The sequence below is a fragment of the Sylvia atricapilla genome, chromosome 16 (assembly GCF_009819655.1).
Source record: "Sylvia atricapilla isolate bSylAtr1 chromosome 16, bSylAtr1.pri, whole genome shotgun sequence".
NCBI lineage: Eukaryota > Metazoa > Chordata > Aves > Passeriformes > Sylviidae > Sylvia > Sylvia atricapilla.
In genome coordinates this window covers 12,759,242-12,783,039 of record NC_089155.1, presented here as the reverse complement: position 1 = coordinate 12,783,039, position 23,798 = coordinate 12,759,242, and the positions used below count along the sequence as shown (strand labels likewise).

The 23,798-nt window shown below is 51.2% G+C and overlaps 1 protein-coding gene across 1 annotated transcript; it reads left to right on the top strand.

Moving 5' to 3' along the window:
• Window positions 1-14,384: 14,384 nt before the first annotated feature.
• LOC136368322 (transcription factor AP-2 gamma-like) lies at window positions 14,385-22,897 on the top strand. Its single transcript, XM_066330452.1, has 7 exons — window positions 14,385-14,924; window positions 16,111-16,587; window positions 16,806-16,857; window positions 18,426-18,648; window positions 19,268-19,386; window positions 20,696-20,837; window positions 22,612-22,897. The coding sequence occupies exons 1-7, from the start codon at window positions 14,877-14,879 to the stop codon at window positions 22,889-22,891; spliced, it is 1,341 nt and encodes a 446-aa protein (XP_066186549.1). The 5' UTR covers window positions 14,385-14,876; the 3' UTR covers window positions 22,892-22,897.
• The last annotated feature ends 901 nt before the right edge of the window (window positions 22,898-23,798 follow it).

The following is a 23,798-nucleotide window of genomic DNA, read 5'->3' as shown; positions in this document are numbered from 1 at the left end:
ATTTCTAAATATTGTATTAATATTATACATGTTATGTGTTAAAGATATATTTGTCAATATTGTTAAATATTAAATATTTTAATAAAAATATTTTCTTAAAATAGTTTTTAAAATGAGATGAGCCATTGCTCTCCCAGCTGTGCAGAGAAGAGGAAGCTGAGGGTGAGAGGAAGGAGAGGAGCATTCTCCACTTCCATCCTCCATGAACTTGAACTCCACGACCTCACCCGTGGACAAAAGCTCTGGATGTCCCCAAAAGCTGTGACAGTGCCACGGGGTGAGGGTGGCTTTCCTTTCCAAGCAGACCTCGGGGTTTCTTGTCAGAAAAAATGTGCAACAAAACCACATCCAGCCACGTTGGCTTTGTAGGACAAGAGTGAGTTGGGATCTCTTCAATGAGCATCCAAAGAAGCCCTTGAAGACACATAATCACCAAACAGCCCCGGTGATCACAGCTTCGCGTTTTAAAGGATTAGGGGGGGATTAAGACGTTTGTAAATTCCTCACCAACCTTTTGTGCAGGCAGGATGGAATATTTTTAAAAAGAGTTCACAGACTGTCTGTTAAAAGCCTTTATTCCCCTGATTTGTGCTGGGTGTGGACTGCTTTGGGATTTTTTTTTTCAAGTGTAACATGACATGGCTCATCAATCTCGGCTGCATATAAATCCTGCTTTGTATGATTCCTAATAAGTTTGGAGGGGTTTCTTTTCATAATTTCTTCTGCTCCTCGTGAAGAATGGGAAAACCTCCCTGCACTGGGGAATAACAGGTCCTTTCCTTGTGCCACTGGTGCTGCTGGTTTAACACCCGCAGCCAAGGGAAGGATATCACCCGGGGGAAAAGCAGAGTGGGGTTTGATCCCCAAGAAGTGTTCCAGAAAAGCCTCTCCTGTTCTAGTTCTTCTGGGGCCAACAGATCATGATTGGCTTGAACATTCACAGCAAATAATCAGGGTTCACCAGACAGGAGAACAGGATTTTCCTGCTTTTTTTTTTTTTCTGGGAATGGGAGAAGGAGCTGGACAGGGAAGGAGAGGAACACTTCTTCCAGGTGAGATGAGCTGACATCACCTGGGTCCAGTGAGGATTAAACAGGGATGTTCAGAGCATCGCTTGGGCCAAAGGAATAGGAAATACCACATTATTAAAAATAATAAAATCTCTTTGCTTGAATGGGTTAACTCTTCCCACGTTCTTTTTGGCTGCTGTCACCTTCTCCCCAAAGCTTCTGGGGATGGAATTCCTGTGCTCTGCCTGCAGCTCCCAGCGAGGTGCAGCAATCCTGGTCTGTCTGCAGCTATGCCAAGGACGGGGCAGCAAAATCAGGCTGCAAACTGTGGGCTGAACTCTCAGCTGATCTTTGCTTTTCAAAAAAAAAAAAATCCAAGTTTGAATGTTCAAAGCTCTGCAACTGATGGTTCCTCTAGAATTTTATCGATTTTTCTTTAGCCAAAAGCTAATCCTGAGCACGGAATCTGGTTCTTGGGATGGTCATTCACTCCTGCTCGTCTGGAGACATCTCAGAGCTGGGAGCCTGGAGGTTCCTCAGGAGCTGGGGATTATTTCTGGACACCTCCATGGGTCAGCAAAATCTGCCTTTGACAGTTCTACACCTTCTCATCTGTTTTTTTGTGATTTCTCTTGTTTTTAGTGTTTTTACAGAGGAGAGGAGAGGAGAGGAGAGGAGAGGAGAGGAGAGGAGAGGAGAGGAGAGGAGAGGAGAGGAGAGGAGAGGAGAGGAGAGGAGAGGAGAGGAGAGGAGAGGAGAGGAGAGGAGAGGAGAGGAGAGGAGAGGAGAGGAGAGGAGAGGAGAGGAGAGGAGAGGAGAGGAGAGGAGAGGAGAGGAGGAGGAGAGGAGAGGAGAGGGAGGAGAGGAGAGGAGAGGAGAGGAGAGGAGAGGAGAGGAGAGGAGAGGAGAGGAGAGGAGAGGAGAGGAGAGGAGAGGAGAGGAGAGGAGAGGAGAGGAGAGGAGAGGAGAGGAGAGGAGAGGAGAGGAGAGGAGAGGAGAGGAGAGGAGAGGAGAGGAGAGGAGAGGAGAGGAGAGGAGAGGAGAGGAGAGGAGAGGAGAGGAGATATCCCTGGAAGTGTCCAGCACAGCCTGGTCTGGTGGAAGGTGTGAAGGTGTCCCTGCCCATGGCAGAGGTGGAATGAGATGAGCTTTAAGGTCCCTTCCAACCAAACCATCTGTAATTCCATGACTTAGAGGAGTGAGGAAGGTCCTCCTCAATGTCACCCTTCTGACCCTTTGCTGTTGTCTGAGCTGGGGACTCAGGTAAAAACTGGATTTTACAAAGAGGAGGGGGAATCCCATGTGTCTGTCTGACACGTTCTTTGCTCCCTTCTGGCTCTGTTTGCTGGCCTTTAGAGCAGGGTGCGTTTGCAGGTTCTCCGTGGGGAATTTGGGGTACGGGGGATGTTAATTCTGTTCATTTTTTTGTCACTGCTTGTCCCTCAGACGTGGGGGACACCTTTTAGCTAGACATTAAAAAATAAAATAAAAAAAAAAAAAAAAAAGAGCTAAGCCTTGAATACTTAAAGTCCTGTTTCTTCAGGAGCTCAGGGATTAATTGGGAAATGGAGTAAGTGGAAGAGAGGGGCAAAAAGCAGAGCAGCAGTGGGTTGAGCCAGGCTTGGGGTGTCTGTCCTCGTTCCCTGCTGTCCTGGGGTCACTTTGTCATGTCCCCAGTTCTAATTATACTGGGTATTACCTTCTACACCTTTGAGACTGCTTCTGAGAGCAAAAGGGGGAAAGAATGTCTTTCACCCTTATAAATTTGAGCCTGCTTTGCTCTTCTCTTAATCCCATCGCACGGCAGAAAATGAATTTTAAAAATAAGTAATTCCAGTGGGTGCGTTGGTATTTGACCGACATTAGAGCCACCACAGCAGCGCAGTGGAGGAGCGCGTAAAAAAGTGAAGATTTTGCTCTTTTTGGGCTGCTCCTCTCCTCCTCCGTGCGTTAGTAATTCCTGGGTGATGATAGCCACCGTCCAGGCCAGGAGTCTCCAGTCACCAGCCGGGAAATGCCCTTCCCATGGGTCATTATTGCCCAATTCACAACTTAGAATATTTCACAATGGATGGCGATGACACGAGGTGCCCTTCTCAGGGGTGGGCGCTGCCCAGCGCTTTTGGCAGCGTTTTCCTGGGAATATCGGCCAGGGAAATGCAGAGCTGAGGACAGCAGAGGTGTCCCCAGCCCCAGCTGAGCCAGGAGGAAAGGTTTTCCCAAATACAACACCTAGGAGTGGTTTCTCTCTCTGCCTGGAGGGGAAAGGGATGGGAGAAGGAAATGTGTTTTAATGTCTTGTGTGGCTGACCTGGAAAAACAAAGCAGAAACTGGAGGAGGAATGAGACTTGGAAGGCTCAGCTCCCTGCTGGGCATCTGGTCCCCGTGGGACCCCTCTGGAGGACACCTCAATTCACTGATCCGGCAGAAAATTCACCCGGCAGGAGCAGTGCACGGAGTGAGCTGGGTCCTGCTGCTGAGACAGCTCAGAAAAAAAAAGAAATAAATGTCTCCCAGCCCCTTTTTGGCACTGCTGAGCCAAAAGGGCAGCCTGAGGCCATCCAGGGCACTGAGATGGGGACACGGGGTGACACCAGCACACCGCCTGCCCAGCCAGCTGACCCCTTAAAAACCATCATAATATTGAGTCTTTCTTTCAATGTAGGCATAGAATTGTTCATCTGGAAGCCTCCAGACAGGATGTGGCAGCACAGTGTGACACAGGGAGTCCAGCCACACTGGTGGCACTGTAATTAAACCATCTGCAGGCCCTGAGTGTTTGGTGGGGCACAGAGTTGTCCCGGTGCCCGTGGGATGGATGCAGAGTGCATCCTGAGGAACCTCTCCTGGAGGAAGCAGAGCTCCTGTCCCGTCACGGGGCGTGGAAATGTTCTTCTGTGTCAAATCACCAAATTAAAAGGTGTCAAACGGAACAGGAGCACACCTGAAATAGCATTTACTGCTATAAATTGATGCAGAAAATGAATATGGATGGAATTCTGCTGAGCCATTCTAAACGCACTTCGCTGCTCGCAGTTGTTCACCGGAGATCTTTGGGCTGCAGCCAACATCTCTGTTTACTTTGGAGAGCCAGAGTCTTTTTATTCCTGCTAATGGTCCACTTGTGATAGGAGAGAGGAATAATCGAGATAAAACCTGCCTGTCACTGCTGTGGCTGAGGGTGGGAAGAGCAGAGCAAAGCAACTGGAGGTTCTGCGTTGAGAATGAGCTTTTAAAGGGTCACAGGTGATGGTCAGTGAGGAGCACAACTCCTGCTCCATTTACACCAGGACACCCAAACTCTGGATAAATCCCTGGGTGTTCCTGGGCCGTGTTTGCTTTTTCTCAGACCAGTTTCCCAGCTAATGCTTTCCACAGACAGGCCTGAAATTAAGATTTCCATATTTATGTGCCTATTAACATAGATACATTTAAAAAAATATATAATAAACTTAACGAGCTTATGTAACAAATTGCTGTATGACACTGTAAACGACTCGGGAGAGGATCTGTACTTAGGGAGATAAGGAGGATGGCATTTGCAATGGCACCAGCTCGGGGAAAATTACAAGGAGCAGCAATTGCTCGGTGCGGGTGAGACTGTGCTGAGCCTGGAGCCTGGAGGGGCTGTGTGCTGGGGAGCCTGGCCAGAACCCTCCTGCCCGGCTCACAGCCTCCACCCAGCGCTTTTCCACATCCCTCCATTCCCAGGGATGAGATGAGACCCTGTGTGACACTTCTGGCTTCTTTTTCTCGGCCGAGGTCAGAGCATTACACGCATGAAACATAAATTGTTTATTGCTTCTTATCTGTGTACAGACTCGGCAGCCCAGAGCTCTGACTAGCAATCAGAGAAATGAGGTAAAATGGAGCACCTCTGACTCTTTCCAAGGTTGTTTAAGCACTAATTACCCAATAACGAGGTGACACCTCTATTATTTGTATTTCTGACCAAATAATCACCACCCAAGGCCCGCAGTGGGGACCTTTTCCACCCACTTACAGAAACCCACCCAAAGCCATGGAGAAGAAGGAAGAAAAAGGTGAGGAAGGAGGACTCAGACAATGCCTCAACTCCTCCATATTCCTTCACATAGTAAACCCCCCAAATGTGAGTTTCCAGAACTCCAAGAGCCGTGCTGGGAGTCAGCATTTCCCATGTGCCTTCAGAGCCTGTGCTGAGTGAGATGCTCTGGGCACATCTGCAGGGAGCTGAGCTCCCCCTGGCTCTGCTCAGAGCTGCCTGGATGTGCCAGAGGCTTTGGGAAGCCTCCAGCCCCTGCTCCAGAGGGAATTGGTGTCCCAGGCACACAACGAGGGCTGCCAGCTCACATCTGGGCAGCTTGGAGCAGGGGCAGGGTGAGCTGCAGGGTTTGTAGATGATGCTTTACATGTCCCTGTTTCCTGCTTCCCCACTCTGAACCGGGAAATGCCTGAGCCCAAAACTTTCAGGGCAGGGAGACAAAGTGCTGCCTACGTGTGTGGGGAGCGCAGAGCTGCTGAGGACAAGCAGAACGTGGCTCATTCTCAGTCCTGGGGCTGCTGGAGATGTCAATCCTCCTGCCCTGCTCTGTGCAAACAGGATCCTCAGTACAGACCATGGGCACAGCGCGATCTCCTGAGAACCTGGGGGAGGTTTTTAGGGAGGGAGGGCTCGGGATTTAAAACAGAGAAGTGCTCAAAGCCTTCCCCTGGCCACCGTGGGGGCTTTATTGATGTCTGGGACAGAGCAGGTGAATCCCTGTCCTCACCAGGGAACACTACAGAGATTTGGGAATGGGGAACAACCTCCAGTCCCTGTTCCCACCAGAGAACACCAGAGAGAGATTTGGGAACATCCTCAACTCCCTGTCCCCACTAAGGAACACCGCAGAGATTTGGGAACAGGGAACAACCTCCAGTCCCTGTCCCCACCAGGGAACACGGCAGAGATTTGGGAACACGGCAGAGGTTTGGGAACACTCAGAGGTTTGGGAACATGGCAGAGGTTTGAGAAGGGGGCAGAGGTTTGGGAACACGGCAGAGGTTTGAGAAGGAGGCAGAGATTTGGGAAGGGAGCAGAGGTTTGGGAACATGGCAGAGGTCTGGGAACACGGCAGAGCTTTGGGAACACTGCAGAGCTTTGGGAACACTGCAGAGATTTGAGAACACGGCAGATGTTTGGGAAGGGGGCAGAGCTTTGGGAACACTCAGAGGTTTGGGAACACTCAGAGCTTTGGGAACATGGCAGAGATTTGAGAACACGGCAGAGGTTTGGGAAGGGAGCAGAGGTTTGGGAACACTCAGAGGTTTGGGAACACTCAGAGGTTTGGGAACACGGCAGAGGTTTGGGAAGGGAGAACAGCCTGGCCCCGGTGCCCGGCTCAGCGCTGTCTGCCGGGGCTGTGAGCAGCTCCCAGCCACCCCAGAGCATCTCCCGGGGATTCCTTTGGCAGGAGCCCGGCGGGATAAGCCACGCTGACAGACAGAAGAGCCCTTTGGCTGCCGTACTCTGTGTCTACCCAGGAGCAGTGTTTCATCGGCCCGGCTCTGCCCGCAAAGCTCCGGCTCCTCCGGCCGCCGCCGCACGGACACGGGACACGGGAGGGGAAAGTGCATCCCACCGAGGGCTCCCGCAGCCCCCCGGGCACTGTGCCGGGCTCCCGACGGGATTCTTATCTCCTTTACTTCTGTCAGAGCCGGGTTTAATGCTCAGGAGATGCAGTTTTCATGTTCAAGCTCAGATTTTTATTAATTCTTATCTATAGTACAGGCTCAGGAGTTGTGAGCTCTGGCTAACAGGGTCGAAAAATGGCTGTCTCTAACTCTTTCCAAGGTATTTTAAGCATAAATTATCCAATAATGAGATGATACCTGTATTATTTTTACTTTCAGCCCAATAACCCAATACCCACGGTCTGCTGTGCAGACTTTTCCACCCAATTACAAAACACCACCCAGACCCGTGAAGAAGAAGGTGAAAAAGAAGAACTTGGTTATGCCCTAAATCCTCCACCTTGCCCCATATACATTACTATATACTAAACCCTTAAATGCTAAGTTTTGCACCCTGTGATATCACACACTTCTATCCAAACCCCACACCCACAATCCCAGGGCTGTCACTCAATTTTGGGAGCCTTCTCCTTGGCCTCAGGTCCAATGCAGTGTTTGCTCAGGGGTCAGTGCCTTTTAGCACAGAAAGGCTGAAATTCTCAGTGCTCAGGGTTCCAGGGGCTGCCCGGGGCCGGCCCGGGCTGGGTTCAGGTCATTCCACAGCTCACACCCTCCCGGACACCTCCGGGCTCACCCAGCATTTGCATGGGCACAGCCTGACCTGGTTTGAGCCCGTGTCTGCCGCTGCATTTGCATCTGTCGAGCTGAGCTGGTTTTGTTTCGCTGCTGTGACTGTTTTCAATCCTAACCCAGCCCGGCACAAGGAAGTGGTGGCCTCCTTCCTCCCCTCCCGGCTCTCCAAGGCACCATCCATCCTCCACCAGGGCGACTCTGGCTAGTCAAAACCATTCCCTTCCTGCAGATTCCCTCTCATTCCTCGACAGAGCCGTGTCCCACGGTGTCCAAAGCCAGACTTCCCCGTGTCCCAGAGGGAGGAGCAGCTCCTCTCACAGCCCCAAGGCTTCCCCGGGCTGCTGTCCAAGGCCACGCTCCCAGCCTTGTTAATCCCAGCTCTCTGGACACCCACCGGCCCAAATTTGCTCTGGACCCAGCCCTGGGCTGCCTTTCTGCTGAGTCAGTCAAAGCAAAGGGTTGGGGTCAGCTTTGGGGCTTTAGTGGATTGGTTTTGGGGACAGGAGGACAGACCAGCTCAGGCTGCAATGGTGTGGGCAGAAGACATCTCACGCAGCATAAAGCTGCTGCAAGTTAATGTCAGCTTCATCTTCGATACATTTACAATGGTGGAGGGAATTTACACTGACTTAGAGCTTTCCGTTGTGGGATTTTTGGAGGAGGAGGAGGAGATTTAAAGCTGCTTGTACTGTGTTGCCTGGTGGTGTCTGGATTGTGGCCCCTAAATCCCAGGAAGCCCAGAAATGCAGATGCCTGGAATGCTGCTGGAATTCACACTTGAACTGAAGCACCCTGAGTCATTTACCCTTTTGTTGATAAATAGCAAAGAATGTGGGGGTTTAATAGAAGAAAAATCACCTGGACATCCCAAACCTCTGTCCCTGTGCAACCTCACCTGCACGAAATTGCCCGAACTTGGATAAGAGGCTTCAAAGCAATGTCAGTTCTTTCACCTGGGAGTATCTCCGCTGTGCCTCTGCAGCGCTAGTGTTACAGGAAGTTTCACAAAATAATTTTGCATGGAAAAAAATAAATCTGTTAAAAAAACACTCAGCCCCTGCTGAGTGTTTGCTAAAGCAAGTCCTTGAGAGAGCTTTTCCCCCCATTCGTGACAGAGTTCAGATTTTGTCCAGCTGAGCTTGATGGAGAACTCCAGGAAAAAAACTGGCTATTTAGAGAGATTAGGAGTTTTCAGGAAACTGGACTGTAGAAATATGAGAGTAACTGAATAAGGTTTTTCTTTACTTACTTAAATTGCCCACGGGGAAAATCCTCAGCTCCAGCTCACATGACCCATTGTCCTGACACCGAGGTCAGTTCAGTGGTTCCATCATCCCTGAAGAGTGAAAGGTGACTAGAAATAAGGCAACTGCTCCTTTGTAAATTCCTCCTCTCCTGCACAGGTCTCTGCTTTATATTGTGCCCAAAATCCTCTTGGAAGGTGTTTCAGACAATTTTCCTCTCGTGTCTGTGCGTTTCTCTGGATGTACACGGAGGAGAAGTGAGTGTTTTAAAAAAGACACTTCACACACTTGAATGACACCCTGAGGGTGCAGCGGCTGCAGGACCCCTCAGAATTAGGGCTGGAACAGACCCTTTGTACCTGGTGCCCATCTCTGTGCATGGAGGAACCTTCCCCAAACATCAGCATTGTGCCCCAACAGTGGTTAACATGAAACATCATCACCAACCTTCATTTTTTATAATGTGAATTATCTCCATTGAACCAAGAGCCTGTTGATCTTTTTTGTTCACAGGAAATAGCCTAACTAAATATATGAATCCTGATTTCACTCTTAGCATTGTGGTGTTTTTACTGTTTGGGGGTTTTGATCCTTTATTTGGAGCCTGTTCCCGGCAAGAGGGATCTGGATTTGATTTCACCCAGTCCAGCAGTGACAGCCTTTGGAGCACCACTGGCTGACAGCTCCTGGTGGATACAGAAAGGAGGCGATTGAAAACAATCAGAGCATCTCTTTAGAATGGAGTGATCACTCCACTGCAGGTAAAATGACAAAGCCCTGAGGAGGCACCTCGGGCTCTGGGCAGAGGTGGGGGTCAGGGCCCACAGCTCCTCTCCTGGTTCCACCAGATGAGATCCCAGCTCTGGCCACCGCTGGGATAATTATCCTTGTTTTATGAAGGAGCAGGCCGAGGTAAATGCAGCTGCTGTCACAGTTGTGGTCATCCCCTGCCTCAAGGACAGGGCCAGGCTGGGAATCTGGATGTTCCTGTGCCACGCTGTGGCTGCAGGCAGAGCTCTCTCTCCTCCAGGTAACCATCTCCTGCCTCAAACCATGCAGCCTGACAGAACTTCTCGTGCACAAAACCCGGAGAAACTCCTCTGCAGGAGCCCCAGGCAGCTGCACATCCTTGCTGAACCTCTGCCACATGCCATGGAGCATCTAACCCAGGGCCCAAAAGTGCCTGGTGCCAAAGCCTGTCACTCCTGCCCAGGAATTGCTGAACATCCTCTGTGCTGCAGGCTCGCCATGGCCAGGGGACTCTGCTCCTCCAGCTCCAGAGGGAAGGAGCAGGAAGAAAACATAGCTGGGATCGTGTTTATGAAGCTAATTAATAGGCTGGGGGAAAATGAAGAAAATGTGGGGACTTTCTCCTCCTTTCCTGCAGAGGTGAGGCAGGGAGCTGGGCAGGGATTCAGTCTGGTCCCCATCACCTCCACTTTTGGGGGTGACCAGCACACTCACAGCCCTGAGGAGTGCTGACTGCACCTCCAGTACCAGTGTAGAATCACAGAATGCTTTGGGCTGGGAGGGACCACAAAAATCACCCAGTTCCAACCCCGTGCCCTGGGCAGGGACACTCCCGCCAGCGCAGCGTGCTCCAACCTGGCCTTGGGCACAGAGAGCAGCGGGGCCGGTGCCCGCAGTCCCCGGGGAGCCTCGGGGGAGCTCCCGGGGCTCAGGGGCTGAGCCGGCGGCTCCCGAGCAGCCGCTGCCCCGCCGGGAGCGCCCAGCGGAGGGCGAGGAAAGGCTCCGTCACTGCGGGATCTCAGGGATGCTCCCGGAGCCGGCAGCCGCGGGGAAACACTCAGGGATGCGCACCGCTCCTCGCAGCCCCCGGGGCGCCCCAAGGGGAGGGGGAACGGCGGAACAGAGGGAATAAAATAAAATAAAATAAAATAAAATAAAATAAAATAAAATAAAATAAAATAAAACATTTAAAAGGTGACGGCTGTGCCGCGGCCGCTGGGACCCGTCGGGGAAGGGCCGGGCAGGGCTCGTGCCTTCCCGGAGCGGGGTTTGGGGAGGGAGAGGGCAGGGGAGGGGGATGCCGTGGGGATGCTCAGTCAGTACAGCGGCACTGATCCCGGGGATGCCCCGAGCGCTCCCGGGAGCCGTCCCGGCCCCGCGGCTCTGGGCTGCGTGCGGGAGTCCTGCCCCTCCTGCGGGACGGGAATGGGGGCACAACCCCGGGATGGGAGACACTCGGGATGGGGGCACACCTGGGATGGAGGATACCCCCGGGATGGGGGATACCCCCGGGATGGAGGATACCCCCGGGATGGAGGATACCCCGGGATGGGGGATACCCCGGGATGGAGGATACCCCCGGGATGGGGGATACCCCGGGATGGGGGATACCCTGGGATGGAGGATACCCCCGGGATGGGGGATACCCCCGGGATGGAGGATACCCCCGGGATGGAGGATACCCCCGGGATGGGGGATACCCCGGGATGGGGGATACCCCGGGATGGGGGATACCCCCGGGATGGAGGATACCCCGGGATGGGAGGACACCCCCAGGATGGGAGGACACCCCCGGGATGGAGGATACCCCGGGACGGGGGACACGCCCCGCTTTCCGCCCCTCCCCGCGGCCGCGCTGTGCGGCTCCGCGCAGTCCCCCGGGGCCTTTGTGGAGCTCGGCAGGAGCCGAGGCGACAATCCGGACAGGTTGCTGCAGCCTCATTAACAATACAGATATGTGTGTGTTTAAATAATTTTTAGAGGAAGAAGGATGTAACTAATTAGCATCCCCACGCTCTCTTTTAATTGCTGCCAAATAGGAAAACTACAGGCTGTGACAGAGGCGCAGCAGTGGGCTCTGGCTCCCCTCCCGAAGCGTGTTCACGCCTGGGGGAGCTTCGTGCTCCCCACGGGAAACTGCGGCAGCCTCGTCAAAAAGAGAACTCAGCCCCCGCGGAGCAAAGCACCTCCTCCGCTTGGAACCAGGGGATATCCCTGTAAGCAGTAAGAGCACGGATTTAAAAAATATTTATTTCTCATGAGTCTTTAAAAGAAGTAAATAAAAAGCCGCCACCTGTCAGGAGCCACCTCCTTTCCCCGGCTGCTGATGGGAGCCTGCAGAGTTCTGCCCCACGCCGTGGCCGGGGATGTTCGGTGTCCCTGCAGCAGCCCCGGCTGCCGGGATGTTCCCGGGGCCCCGGAGGGTCCTGGAAAAGGAGCGTTTCTCCGCGGGGACCCCCGGCCGCTTCTCCCGGTTTGAGCGAAGCGCGGAGAGCTGCGGAAAGCCACGGTGCGGAGAGCGAGCGCCTCAGAAGGCGTTATCCTCTCCCAGAGCCCTGAGAGGAGACCGGAGCGGCTGAGCTGTCCGTGTGCCCGGCCACAGCAAAGCATCCCTGGGCAGCAGGGCCCGCATCCATCGTCTGCCGGCCGCGGGGCTCCGGGCAGTGCCCGCCCCTGCCCTGCCTTCACTTCTCTCCGTGCCTTCCCTTCTCTCGGTGCATTCCTTTCCCTCCGCGCATTCCCTTCTCGTCCTGCATTCCCTTTCCTTCCCTCCCCTTCCCTCGCCCTGCGCTCCCCGCCGATCCCGGACCGTGGCAGCGGCTGCGAGCTCAGAGCCGCGAGCAAGTGGATATTTGTCTCAAACTTTGTGGGTGTTCAGCCTCCTCTCTGCTCTCTTGGCTTCGCAGTTTAGGAAGCCAAGTGTTTATTTTCGGTCGCTTTGTTTAGGTAATTTCTTATACATCCTTTCTGTTTATAAATATTATTCCCACATACACAATAAATAATAATAATAAATCGGGTTCATCTTCCTGATTTTGCCCAGCAAAACGAAGGTGTTCGTGCACTGACAATCCCAAAGAAGGATAAAATCGTGTTGGTTTCTCAGTGCGACATTTCTGAGCACAAAACAAAATCTGGCTTCTGAGGTTGTAATAAAACTAACCAGCGTTGTTACAATTCTCCTTAGGAGGGAAGAAGAGCTGATCCCAAACCAGGGAGACTCGACGGTTCCCTTCCTCGTTTCTTTCTAAATCCATCTTGTCCCTTTAATACAAATGAACTTTAAGCTCCCCCTGTATTTTATTATTTAGATTCCTAGTCTTAATGACGCCAGGAGAAGCGCAAGCACACTCGCAAATAATCGTCGCGAGCTGTATTTCAAAGAAACATCCCTGGAAGAAAAACACCGTCGTTAAAAAAAAAAAAAAAATAGAGACTCCACCAAAAATGATAATGTGGAGTCGCTGATTATGATGGGCTTAACGCAACTGCTGCAAATCAGCACCTGCGTGGTAGATAAGGCTGATAACACCTCCAACAGTTACTTCCAGCACCCCCGTCCTCCTCGCGTTTATTTTTAGACCATTCATTTAGTCTCATGGAAGAGTTTCGGGTGTTTGGATTATTATTTTTTTTTTTCATTTTAATAAGTGATCTTGTTATATTTTTTTCCCCTGATCTTTAGCGGAGGGGGGAGATAAAGCGAGTGAAGTGTGAACTGGTTTAATGTGGAGACGTGGGTCGATGTCGGGCCTTTAATAGCAGCTCCTGAGGGCGGCTGATCCGCGGGCGCTGATCGCCGAGATCTCCGCAGCCAGCGCTGGCCAGGGTCAGCTTTTGTCTGTGCCACAATAAACAAACACTTGCTCCTCTCATGGAAATGAGCAGCGATCCGGATGAGCCTTAAAACACCGGGAGAAGTCGTTGCTTTTTGAAAACGATGTTCATTTTGTCTGACACACATCACTGCATAGATCAAATGCCTGCGGAAAGGTAGCAATTTTGGCAGGGGAGTCTTTTCTAAGCTTAGATGAAAGTGTGCTCACGGCGTCCGAAAAATGTCTGTCTCACCTCCCACCTGCTTCCCCAGCCCCCGAGTTTGAGCGAAAAAAAAAATAGACAGGCGGGATTTTCGTTAAAAAAAAAAAAAAATTAAAATAAAAAGAAACCAGTGAGAGGAACCAGCCGCACAATCCACAGAGCCCCGGATCGGGGACGCTGAATCAGGGCTGCTTTACCTACCGGGGGTTCCGCACCACTGCAATAATCTTGTCGGATCATTAAGTAAATTATACCTTAAACATTGGTAGCTTACAAGTTGTAATCAGTAATTCAAACTCTTGACAATTAAGCAAATGAAACCCTGGCTGCGCTCCGACTTTCTCGCTTTCGCTGCGAGGACTTTTTTCCGAGTTTATTTCGCCCAAAATCTGCCTGGTGTCTGTGTGTGTGTGTGTATGTGGGGGCACTGTGGGGTTTAGCAAAGTCCTTCCACCCCAAAACTGAGCACAGCGCATGGGGGAGCTGGGGGACACCCGGCACTGCTCCCACAGCCCCCCAAACACATCACAGCAGTGGGGGAGATGGGGAACATCCGACATTGCTCCCACAGCCCCCCAAAAAAGATCACAGCAGTGGAGGAGCTGGAGAACACCCGGCAGCGCTCCCACAGCCCCCCAAAAGAGCAGAGAGCTGGGGGACACCCGGCAGCGCTCCCACAGCCCCCCAAAAAGAGCAGAGAGCTGGGGGACACCCGGCAGCGCTCCCACAGCCCCCCAAAAGAGCAGAGAGCTGGGGGACACCCGGCAGCGCTCCCACAGCCCCCCAAAAAGAGCAGAGAGCTGGGGGACACCCGGCACTGCTCCCACAGCCCCCCAAAAAGAGCAGAGAGCTGGGGGACACCCGGCACTGCTCCCACAGCCCCCCAAAAAGAGCAGAGAGCTGGGGGACACCCGTCACTGCTCCCACAGCCCCCCAAAAAGAGCAGAGAGCTGGGGGACACCCGGCACTGCTCCCACAGCCCCCCAAAAAGAGCAGAGAGCTGGGGGACACCCGGCACTCCTCCCACAGCCCCAAAAAGGAGCGCAGCAGCGGGGGCTCTGGGGCAAGAAGCCTGGGGGGATGCCCACGCGTGACCCCACCCCCGCGGGGCAGCCCCGGCACCCCGAGGGGGTCTCCGAAGGGGCGGCTCCGGCTCCGCGCTGCCGCCCGCCCTCCGCGGCCGCGGAAGGAGTGGCTTTGGGGCTGCGCGCTCCCTCCTGAGTGGCTGGCGGCCGCGGCGCCCGAACCATCCCTGGGGAGGAGTTAGGATAATCCTATTGCCATTAAGGGCGTCTGGGCAGGGAGGGAAAAAGAAGAAGAGGAAAAAGAAAAAAAAAAAAAAAAAGAAGAAGAAGAAAAAAAAAGAAGCCGAGTGACCAGAAGCGCGGAGGGTTAGTCCGTCAGCTGCCTTCATGCCTGCCAACTGAGCTCCGTCCGGGGGGCCGCTGCTCGTCCCCAGCGCCCGCGTGGATTTACCGCCCGTGGCGGGGGCCGAGCTGTTCCGTTCGCAGCACCGAGCACCTGGGCCGGACGCTGGACGCCATGTTGTGGAAACTAGCAGATAATGTCAAGTACGAAGAGGACTGCGAGGTGAGAGAGCGCGGAGGGGTCGCCGCTGGGGAGCGGGGGTCCCGCGTGGGGCAGCGCGGGGCTCCGCCGGCCCCGGGCTCCGCTCGCTGCCAGCGCCGGCAGCAGCCGCTGTCTCTGCCCGAAGACCCCGCTTTGCACTTTTATTTTTATTTTTTTCCTCTGGACATGCGAACTTTTATTTTTTATTTTTAAATTTTTTTTAGATATATAACATTTTTACGTTTTTCTTTACGGAGTCTTTTTTGAACTTTTGAATTCAACGGAGCCCCAGCTGAGAGAACGGAGCTCGCATCCCGCCTGGAGCAGCGCCGTGCCGGGAGCGGCGGATCCCGGAGCGCATCGCACCGGGCGGGATGCGGAGGGGCCGGCAGGTAGCAGCGAGGAGAACCGGGCAGGGAGAACCCTTCCTTCCCACGTTTTTCCTCCCCGGGAGCAGCTCCCACTCCCCTCGAGGTGCTCTGCCGGGTTTTGATGTCTCCGAAGTCGCCTGTGTCCCCCCGGCCCCGCTGCTCCGCCTGCCCGTCTCCTGCAGATTAGCTGCAGTCCCCGCTTCACGCTCCATTGGGACCCCATTCACCTCTTATTAACTAGCCCTGTTATTTTAATGACCGTGAAGCCAGAAGCTGCTAAATCCCTGGATGAGCTCAATGCAGACATTTCAGCTTTGGGCGCCGGGATCGGGGCCGGAGCAGCGATGGCGCGGCCGGGGGCAGCAGCGCGGTGCCTCCGCATGGGGCACAGCCGGCAGCCGCTGCCCGGCGCCCCTCGGGGCTGCTGGGGATGGGGGTACCGGGGGTCCCCCATCCCTCCCAGGGCTCCGCAGCCCCTCCGGCCCCGCCGCCTCCTCCCCAGCCGAGGAGGAAACGCGGCCGCGCCTCTGATTTGAATTTTTTTCTGATTTTAATGATTCTTCTGCTGACTTGCGCTAGCGAGAGAAGGGTTCCTCTGGCGTAGTCGCGATGGGAAGAGCAGCGAGAGCTGCTTTGTCACCTCTTCCCTGCGAGTGGGGCTGATTCCTTCCTCCAAGCGCCTTCCTTAAACCCACCAAATTCCCTGGGCTGGGAGCGGGGGGAGGCGGCTCTCGCTCTCCTCTTTCCTTACTCAGTGCCACCACCCGCTGCCGCCGTGTCCCCCGAGCCCGCTGACGGCCACCCCGTTGTTCCCCCACCCTCTGTGTGCTTTGCAGGACCGGCACGATGGGAGCAGCAACGGGAACCCGCGGCTGCCGCACCTCTCCGCCGTCAGCCAGCACCTGTACAGCCCGGCGCCGCCGCTCTCGCACTCGGGCGCCTCCGACTTCCAGCCCCCTTACTTCCCACCCCCGTACCAGCCGCTGCCTTATTCCCAATCCAGCGACCCTTACTCGCACCTCGGGGACCCTTTCTCCATCAATCCCCTGCACCAGCCGCCTCCTCCTCCGCCCAGCCAGCAGCAGAGCGCTTGGCCCAACCGGCAGAGCCAGGAGCCGGCGGGGCTGGCCCCGCACGCCCGCCCCGGCCTGGTGCCGCACCTCTCGGCGCTGGAGAGCGGCTCTGCCGGCAGCCGCCGGGAGACTTTCCGCCGTTCCGAGCTGTTGTTGCCCCACGGGCACGGGTTGGATGCCTCAGCTTTGGCCGATAACCTGGGCCTGCACGACATGGCTCATCAGATGGAGGAGGTGCAGGTAAGGAGAGCCCCGACCTCACCTTGGGCCAGGCGGGACAAGCCCCGTGTCCTCCTGCGCATCCCCGTCCCTGCAGAGAAATCCTCATTTTCTCCCCTTGGCCCCTCGGGATGCGGGTGCGCGGGGAGGAGCGGGTGGGTTCCCAAAAGCCTTTTTTATTTTCCCCCCTCTCTCAGCTCGTCCAGGTGCGAAACTTTCTCCCCCCTTTCTCTTTCCAGAATGTGGAAGATCAACACTTACTAATGCATGACCAGACAGTCATTAGAAAAGGTCAGTAAGGTGGCACCGCAGCTTTACTTTCCCTTGTCAATAGTTAAAAAGTTTCGTGACGCACCGGTGAAGTGACGCCCAGTTATTTTTATAAAAGACCGATCCTTTGGGATCGGGAGGGCGGAGGAGTTTTTATTCCATCCACTCTCTTGTCGCTGGAGTTTTCTAACGCTGTCCGAGGGAAGGTGGCGGCGGGGACAAACTGCCCGGGGCCGTGAGACTCCTGCGGGGACACGATTGTCCCCTCGCGTGTGCTCTTGTGTTATGGCTTTAATCGAAACCAGGACCTTGAACCGATTTTAATCTTTCCTGAAATATGTGTGTGAAGTGACACGGGGCTTTTCTTTTGTTTGTTTGGGGGTTTTTTTTGGTTGCTCTCATCACTCGAAGACAGGGGTTTTTTTTCCCTCCTTTTTTTCCCAACTTTTTTTTTTTTCAACTTCTTCACAAGACTTGAGAAAAGACTGAGTTCGCTGGCAGAAGACTGTTTGGCTTTATCTTAATCGAAATTGGTTTGTAGCTGAGGTTTTGAGGAAGGAGGAAGACGTCTTGACTCAATTTACAGTAATTTAAGGGGTTTTTTTTTCCTTGCTTTTGTTTTTAAACAAATTTGTGCTTAAAAAAAAAAAAAATCACAAGTTTCCTCTGAAGACTTCAAACAAATACCTAACTGAGGAAAAGCAGAAGTGTGTGTCAGAGCTCTGATTGCTGCCTTTAGCTCATGGGAGAATAATTTCGCTGTCAGATGCACCACTGACAAATCTTCCCCCTCCGGGAGAGAGAATGGGGCCGACCTCGGCTCTTTAACCCTTTCACCAGCAGCACTGGGTGAACTGGGCGAGGGGATGGAAAAGCTGCATCTGTGGTTTGCTCCTCGCCAAGCCTTTTTTTTGTTGTCCCTCCTCACCTCGAGGCTGAAGCTCCTAACGAGGAGCAGCAGCAGCTCCTTACTTTCGGTTCTCCCCTGGGCTGTGTCCCTCTCCGCCGGGCTGCTGCCTGGCAGGAATTTGTTGGGATTAAATTCCAAAGGCGGTTTCTTAAATCTGCGTGTGCGAGGTGGAAGACGAAGCCCAGCGGGAGCTGGGAGGTTTCTCCCTGCCCTGGCTCGGGAAGAGTTTTGGCAGTAGCTGGAGGATGCTAATTTGGAGTCGAGTTTTTTTGTGAGCACAGCTTTGCTGCCTTGCAGCCTGCTGCTCCAGAGGTGTGGGGGGTTTGTGTGTGTGTGTGTCCCTTGAACAGCATTCTTAGGGTTAAAGTTAAAAAAAAATTAAAAAAATACATATATGTCATATATAAAATTTATATATATATATGTATTTATTTGTTGTGTTCAGCAGCTCCTTGCAGCCCAGTGGTAAAATCCAGCTGGTCAGGAGTAGTTTTGGGGGCCCTTTGCCTCCTTGTGCTGCAGATGGATGCTGGGCACAGGAGCTCAGTGCTGTGAGCATTTAACACCGAACAAAACCCTCTCTCCGGGGTTATTTTTACAGACAGAAAACTCACCAGCCACTTCCTATTTCTTTTTGCCTTTTATAAAAACACCTGCCTTCCTTTCCCTCCACCCACAGGTCCCATCTCCTTAACGAAAAACAGCGCTCTGAGCCTGCCCTGCCAAAAGGATGGGTTAATTGGGGTGGTGATCAACCCCAACGAGGTGTTCTGCTCCGTGCCGGGCAGGCTGTCGCTGCTCAGCTCCACGTCCAAGTACAAAGTGACAGTGGCAGAGGTGCAGAGGAGGCTGTCACCCCCGGAGTGTCTCAATGCCTCCCTGCTAGGAGGAGTCCTGAGAAGGTAGGATGCTTCTCCTCCTCGCTGCCCTCTGTTTGTGTTCCCCTGGTGTTTGTGGGTTTTTTGCCCGTGTTTTGTTGTGTGTGAGCAGCCCCACAGCAGCACGAATCCCTGGGTTTTGAGACGCTGAATCCTAATAGGCTTTGGAAATTAAAACTTCTTTGCACTTCTGCTGCCTCTGGAGAAGTGCTATTAACAGCTCTGACAGCGATTCTCGTTCCCAGTTTAGAGCTGAGGTTTTGTCTCAAAACCAGCACATGGAGCTGTCTCTGATTCCCAAAACCCTGTGGAATGATTATTTTTTTATCATTAGCTCTCATACTCCTGATTAATCATAACAAGGACATTTTCTACATCTTTTTTTTTGCATACACCTTATTTGGCTTGTGACCATTCTACAGCCGTTGGCTTCAGTGGTGCAGTTTGAAATATTTTGATTTTGACCTGCTGTGTTTAAAGTAGAGCATTTAAAAAGTAGGTCACTTGAAAAGAGCCTGTTTTTTATCTTTTCCCCACCCCAGTAGAACCCTATTGAATGTCAGTAACCGGAATTTCTCATCCTAAAAAGCAGTGCTCCCTGAAGATAAATAAGGCCATTTTTTTCCCCCTCTTTTAATTACAGAGCCAAATCTAAAAATGGTGGCAGATCGTTAAGGGAAAAACTGGATAAAATTGGCTTGAATCTTCCTGCTGGCCGAAGAAAAGCTGCAAATGTGACACTATTGACATCTTTGGTGGAAGGTCAGTTCCCTGAGCGTGTCTCAAAACTAAACTTTCCCCTTGTGCACAGCTTTTATCCTCTAGGCAAAGCATTTAAAGGTTACAAAGTCCCTGAAAGTGAATGTGGGGTTTTTTTGTTCGTTTTAAAGGGATCCTGGTGGGGATGTTGCAGCACCTAAAGAAGGGCTGTGCTGCTTTTGAGGGGCTCTTCTCTCCCTTGTGAGCCCTGCTCACACCAACCCAGCTCCTCCTGCTTCCCTGGATGCTGCAGGGATGCAGAATTCCTCCATGCCAGGATGTGCCAAAGGCACCTTTATCCAGTCTTGTCCTCCTGAGGGTTGTTTTGGCTTTCACAAGGCAAAAAAAAGGGGTGAAACTCCTCACATTAATGGGTTTGGTTCCTCGTTGGGAAACTTTGGGGCTCTGACTGCAGTCCTGCCCTACCTCAGCGGTGTGCTCAGAAGCTTTGCTAATAAACAAGCTTATTAAAGTGAGATTTATAGCTCTGGACTTCCTGCTAGGAAACTGGAGCCCCTTTAATGTGTGCCATGCTGTGTGCACCCTCTGTCAGGGAAGCTGACCTGCAGGGTGTGTAAATATGGACGTGTGTGGTTTACATTCAGTGTCCCTGCTCCCAGCAGCTCCTGGTAGTGGTTTAACAGGAACAGAAGCAGCATCTGAAATAAAGAGAGTGAAAAATGATCTAACAATACCTTCCTGATGTTCAAAATGAGTTTTAAACTTGCATTTTAAGGCTTTCCCTGGAAGTTTCAGAGAGCTGATGTGTGTACACATGCATACAGACCCCTTGCACTGTGATCACGCCAATCTCTTTTATTTTAAGCCTGATCAAATTGTTTTGATGAGAAAAGTGACCTGGTTGTACACCTTGCAATTTGGTTTTCTGTCTTTAAAAATTCCTATGAAAAAATAATTTCAAAAGCAGACTAAACTGAAAACTTTTATTATAACGTGGGATTTAGTTGGCAGATATTTTTAAATATCAGTGGACAGTTTGATCTTGACTGAATTGTGTTCTTTGCTGTGCAGTTATTCTGGATAGAGACAGGATTTTTTCTTTCCAGTATAAAAGCAAGATAATCCTTTTTTTGTAGCAGTCACCCTGTAAATATTTTTTTTTCCTTGATACAACCTTACAAAGAAACACTGCTCCATCAATTAAAAAACGGTGGTGAGTGATAAAATGGTGTCCCTTTCCAAAACAGGCATACACTTCAAAAACCCACAGCACTTTTTCCCTCAATACCCCTGATTTCCATCCAATAAATGATACTGTACAATTTAGCAAGCCTCCCTTTCCCCCATCCAGGTGAAGCTGTGCATCTTGCTCGTGACTTTGGCTACGTGTGTGAGACAGAATTTCCTTCCAAAGCAGTGGCTGAATATTTAACCAGACCACACATGGGCCGCAACGAAATGGCAAACAGGAAGAACATGCTCCTTGCTGCAAAGTAAGTTTTCCAGCTTGGATTTTATTTCTTCTCTCCTTTTTGAGCGTGTTTTTGTCTCACTGGGACTGTCTGCGTCTGGGGGATAGTTTGGTGGATTTTTGTGTGTAATTTTAATTAAGGAGATGAAGCAATTCCTTTTTTATTCGGTTTTGGTTTGAATTCAGCTGTGGCAGCAGTTCTATTTTAGTCTGAAGCAAGAATAAGGGTAACAAAGCCTGTAGGTAACTAAAGCAGCTTGGACCAGTTCTGTTCAACTGCAGGAAAAAGAAACTGCAGGAAAAGTCCTACACCATGACAGCTCCGAGGTGTGACAGGGAGGAGGATGTGGAGGGCAGGGCTGGGAATGTGAGCAGGGTCAGGACTGGAGCAAGGGCAGCTCAGCCCCGGGGTCCTCACAGCTGAATTTGGCAGCAGCAGCAGCTCCCAGCTTTCCCCTGGGACTCAGGAGCTGCTGGAGAGTCCCTTTCCCCCGGTTGTGGCTGGAGATTTTTATAGTTCACTGGAAGCATCCTTTGGTAGGTGTGGAAAGTCCCTGTGCTTCAAATCCCTGTGACAAACCCTGGGGAAGCAGAGGAGCTTTGTTCTGGCTGCTGTGCAGGCACCTTGCACCTGCGAATGAACCCTGGCCTGAGCAGGTCCCTGGAGGAAGAAAGAAATACCTGGGTTGGGTTAAGCTTGTGTAAAGCTGCTCTTTGGGCTGCTCAGCTTTCCCCTTTTCATCTGCTGAGCTCCTCTCCCAGGCTGAACAGAGCTTCAGCTCGTGGTCTGTTCTGCTCTGAGATGTTTTCTGGTTTGGGGTCAATGTCATTCCTGCTTTTGACAGCACCCTCCACCTGCAGAGGAGCTGAGGAAAACCTTCCTGAACGGCTGAGAAAGTTTCCCTGACTTTGTGCTCACACCAGGAGTGCAAAACACACTCCTGGTGTTCAATCCATCCAGCCTTCCTTTAAAAGAGATCTTCTTTTACAAAAGCAGATCTCTTAAAAATCGAGAAATCTAAAAAATCCGGTCTCTTTGCCTATAGTTTATACATTATGCTAATTTTTCCTGAGCACTCCTCCTGCTCCCTGAACATTTTCATTACTGGCATTATTACTGGCACTAATAAAAAAAAAATCCTCTGGAAGATTGAGAAATTCTGATAAAGTGATGGTTCTGTTCAGATTGCTCAGCTCCTGTGAAATCCCTTCCAGGGGACAGATTTACAAGGAAGCAAACAACATATGCTGGAGCATTATTAAGCACTCGTGTTTTGCCAGGCATATGTGTGAGTGTTTGCAGGATCAGGGCCTCGGCCTCCCTGCGTGGAATACATGGAATATCCACGACTCAGTTCAATCATCTCCTCTTTCAGCTGCTCCAGCCTTTCTGAGCCCCACGCAGCTGCAGCTGGGAAAGTTCTCAGAGAAGCCAGCACCCAGTTCCCACTCCCCACTTCAAATCTGGAGCAAATGATGCAGAGCCAGGGGAATTATTTTGCAGAGTGTTTTGTTTTTTTTTGGTGCTGAGGATGCAACAGAAGGCTGGTCAGGAAGAGGTGCTAATAACCAGAAATCTAGAAATCCATTCTCCCTCACCTATAGTTTAAACATGATGCTGATTTGGGGGTGTTTTTGGCTTTAATGTTTTGAGGTTGAATTTCTCATGCCAAACACCTGATGCAAATTGCCCTTGGTCGTTTTTATTCATTTTGCGTGGCGTTATACATATATATATTATTTTATATATATTTATAAATTATTTTTTTTCTATTTGTGTGTTGTGTGCATGGCAGGCAGATCTGCAAGGAATTCACAGACCTCCTGACTCAGGACAGAACTCCTCTGGGAAACACGAGGCCCAGCCCCATCTTGGACCCTGGCATCCAGGGCTGCTTGACTCATTTCAGCCTGATCACACACGGCTTTGGGAGCGCTGCCATCTGCGCTGCCATGACATCCGTCCAGAACTACCTAAACGAGGCGTTAAAAATAGCCGACAAGTCCTACATGAACGCCGAGAGCCCCGCCGAGGGCAACAAAACCATCGACAAAATGGACAAGCACAGGAAGTGAAGAGGAAAAAAAGAAAATTAAAAACAAAACAAAACAAAAAAAACAACAAAAAACAAACCAGACTTTGCTCCCCCCTCCCTTCCACTTTCCTCCTACACACAGACTGAGATGATCTTGCCAGGGGGCATAAAGAGATTTGGGTAGGGGGTGGGTTTTTTTTTTTGTTGGTTATTTTTTTCTTTTCTTTTTTTTTTTTTTTTTTTTTTTTTTTTTTAATTCAAGAAATGAGGGGGGAAAAAAGGAGGAAAGAAAAAAAAAAAAAAAAAAAAAAAAGAAAAGAGAAAAGGTCATTGAGGATCTTCACTCCTGCTGCTGGATCCGAGTCTGGCTGAAAGCTGCAGCATCCCTGTGGTTGTGGAAGCGATTTTGACCTGAAGATAAGTACTTGGGACAAGTGTATCGAATCCTTTGCTGTAAAAGTGGTGCTATAAAGGGGAAGGGGGCTGATGGAATTATACACAGAGATTTATTGCGATTCTTTTCCCACATCTCAGTGTCTGCTGGGTGACCAGCTTCACGTGTAATTGTTTTTTTTTTTTTAAAGAGATACATTTTAGATGGAAGCCTGTTTCGCTCTCTGAGACAATTTCAGGGGCTCGTTCTCTCAAAATGCAACAGCAAAACAAACGAACAAAAAAAAAAGCAGTATTAAACATTGGGATAGAGATTGATGTGCATTAAAAATTTTTTATGAACACCTGAAAATAGTAAGATTATTCTGTGAGGTTGTTTGGTTTTTTGTGTTTTTGGTTTTTTAGGTCTTGGAGGGTTTGTTTTTTTGTTCTCTTTTATTTTGTTGAGTTTTTTAATTTCCTTTATTTTCAGATTAACATAGGACAGTACTAAAATCCTACTGGACTTATGATGGCATTTGACATGCTGATTTTTTACAGAACTATTCAGGCTT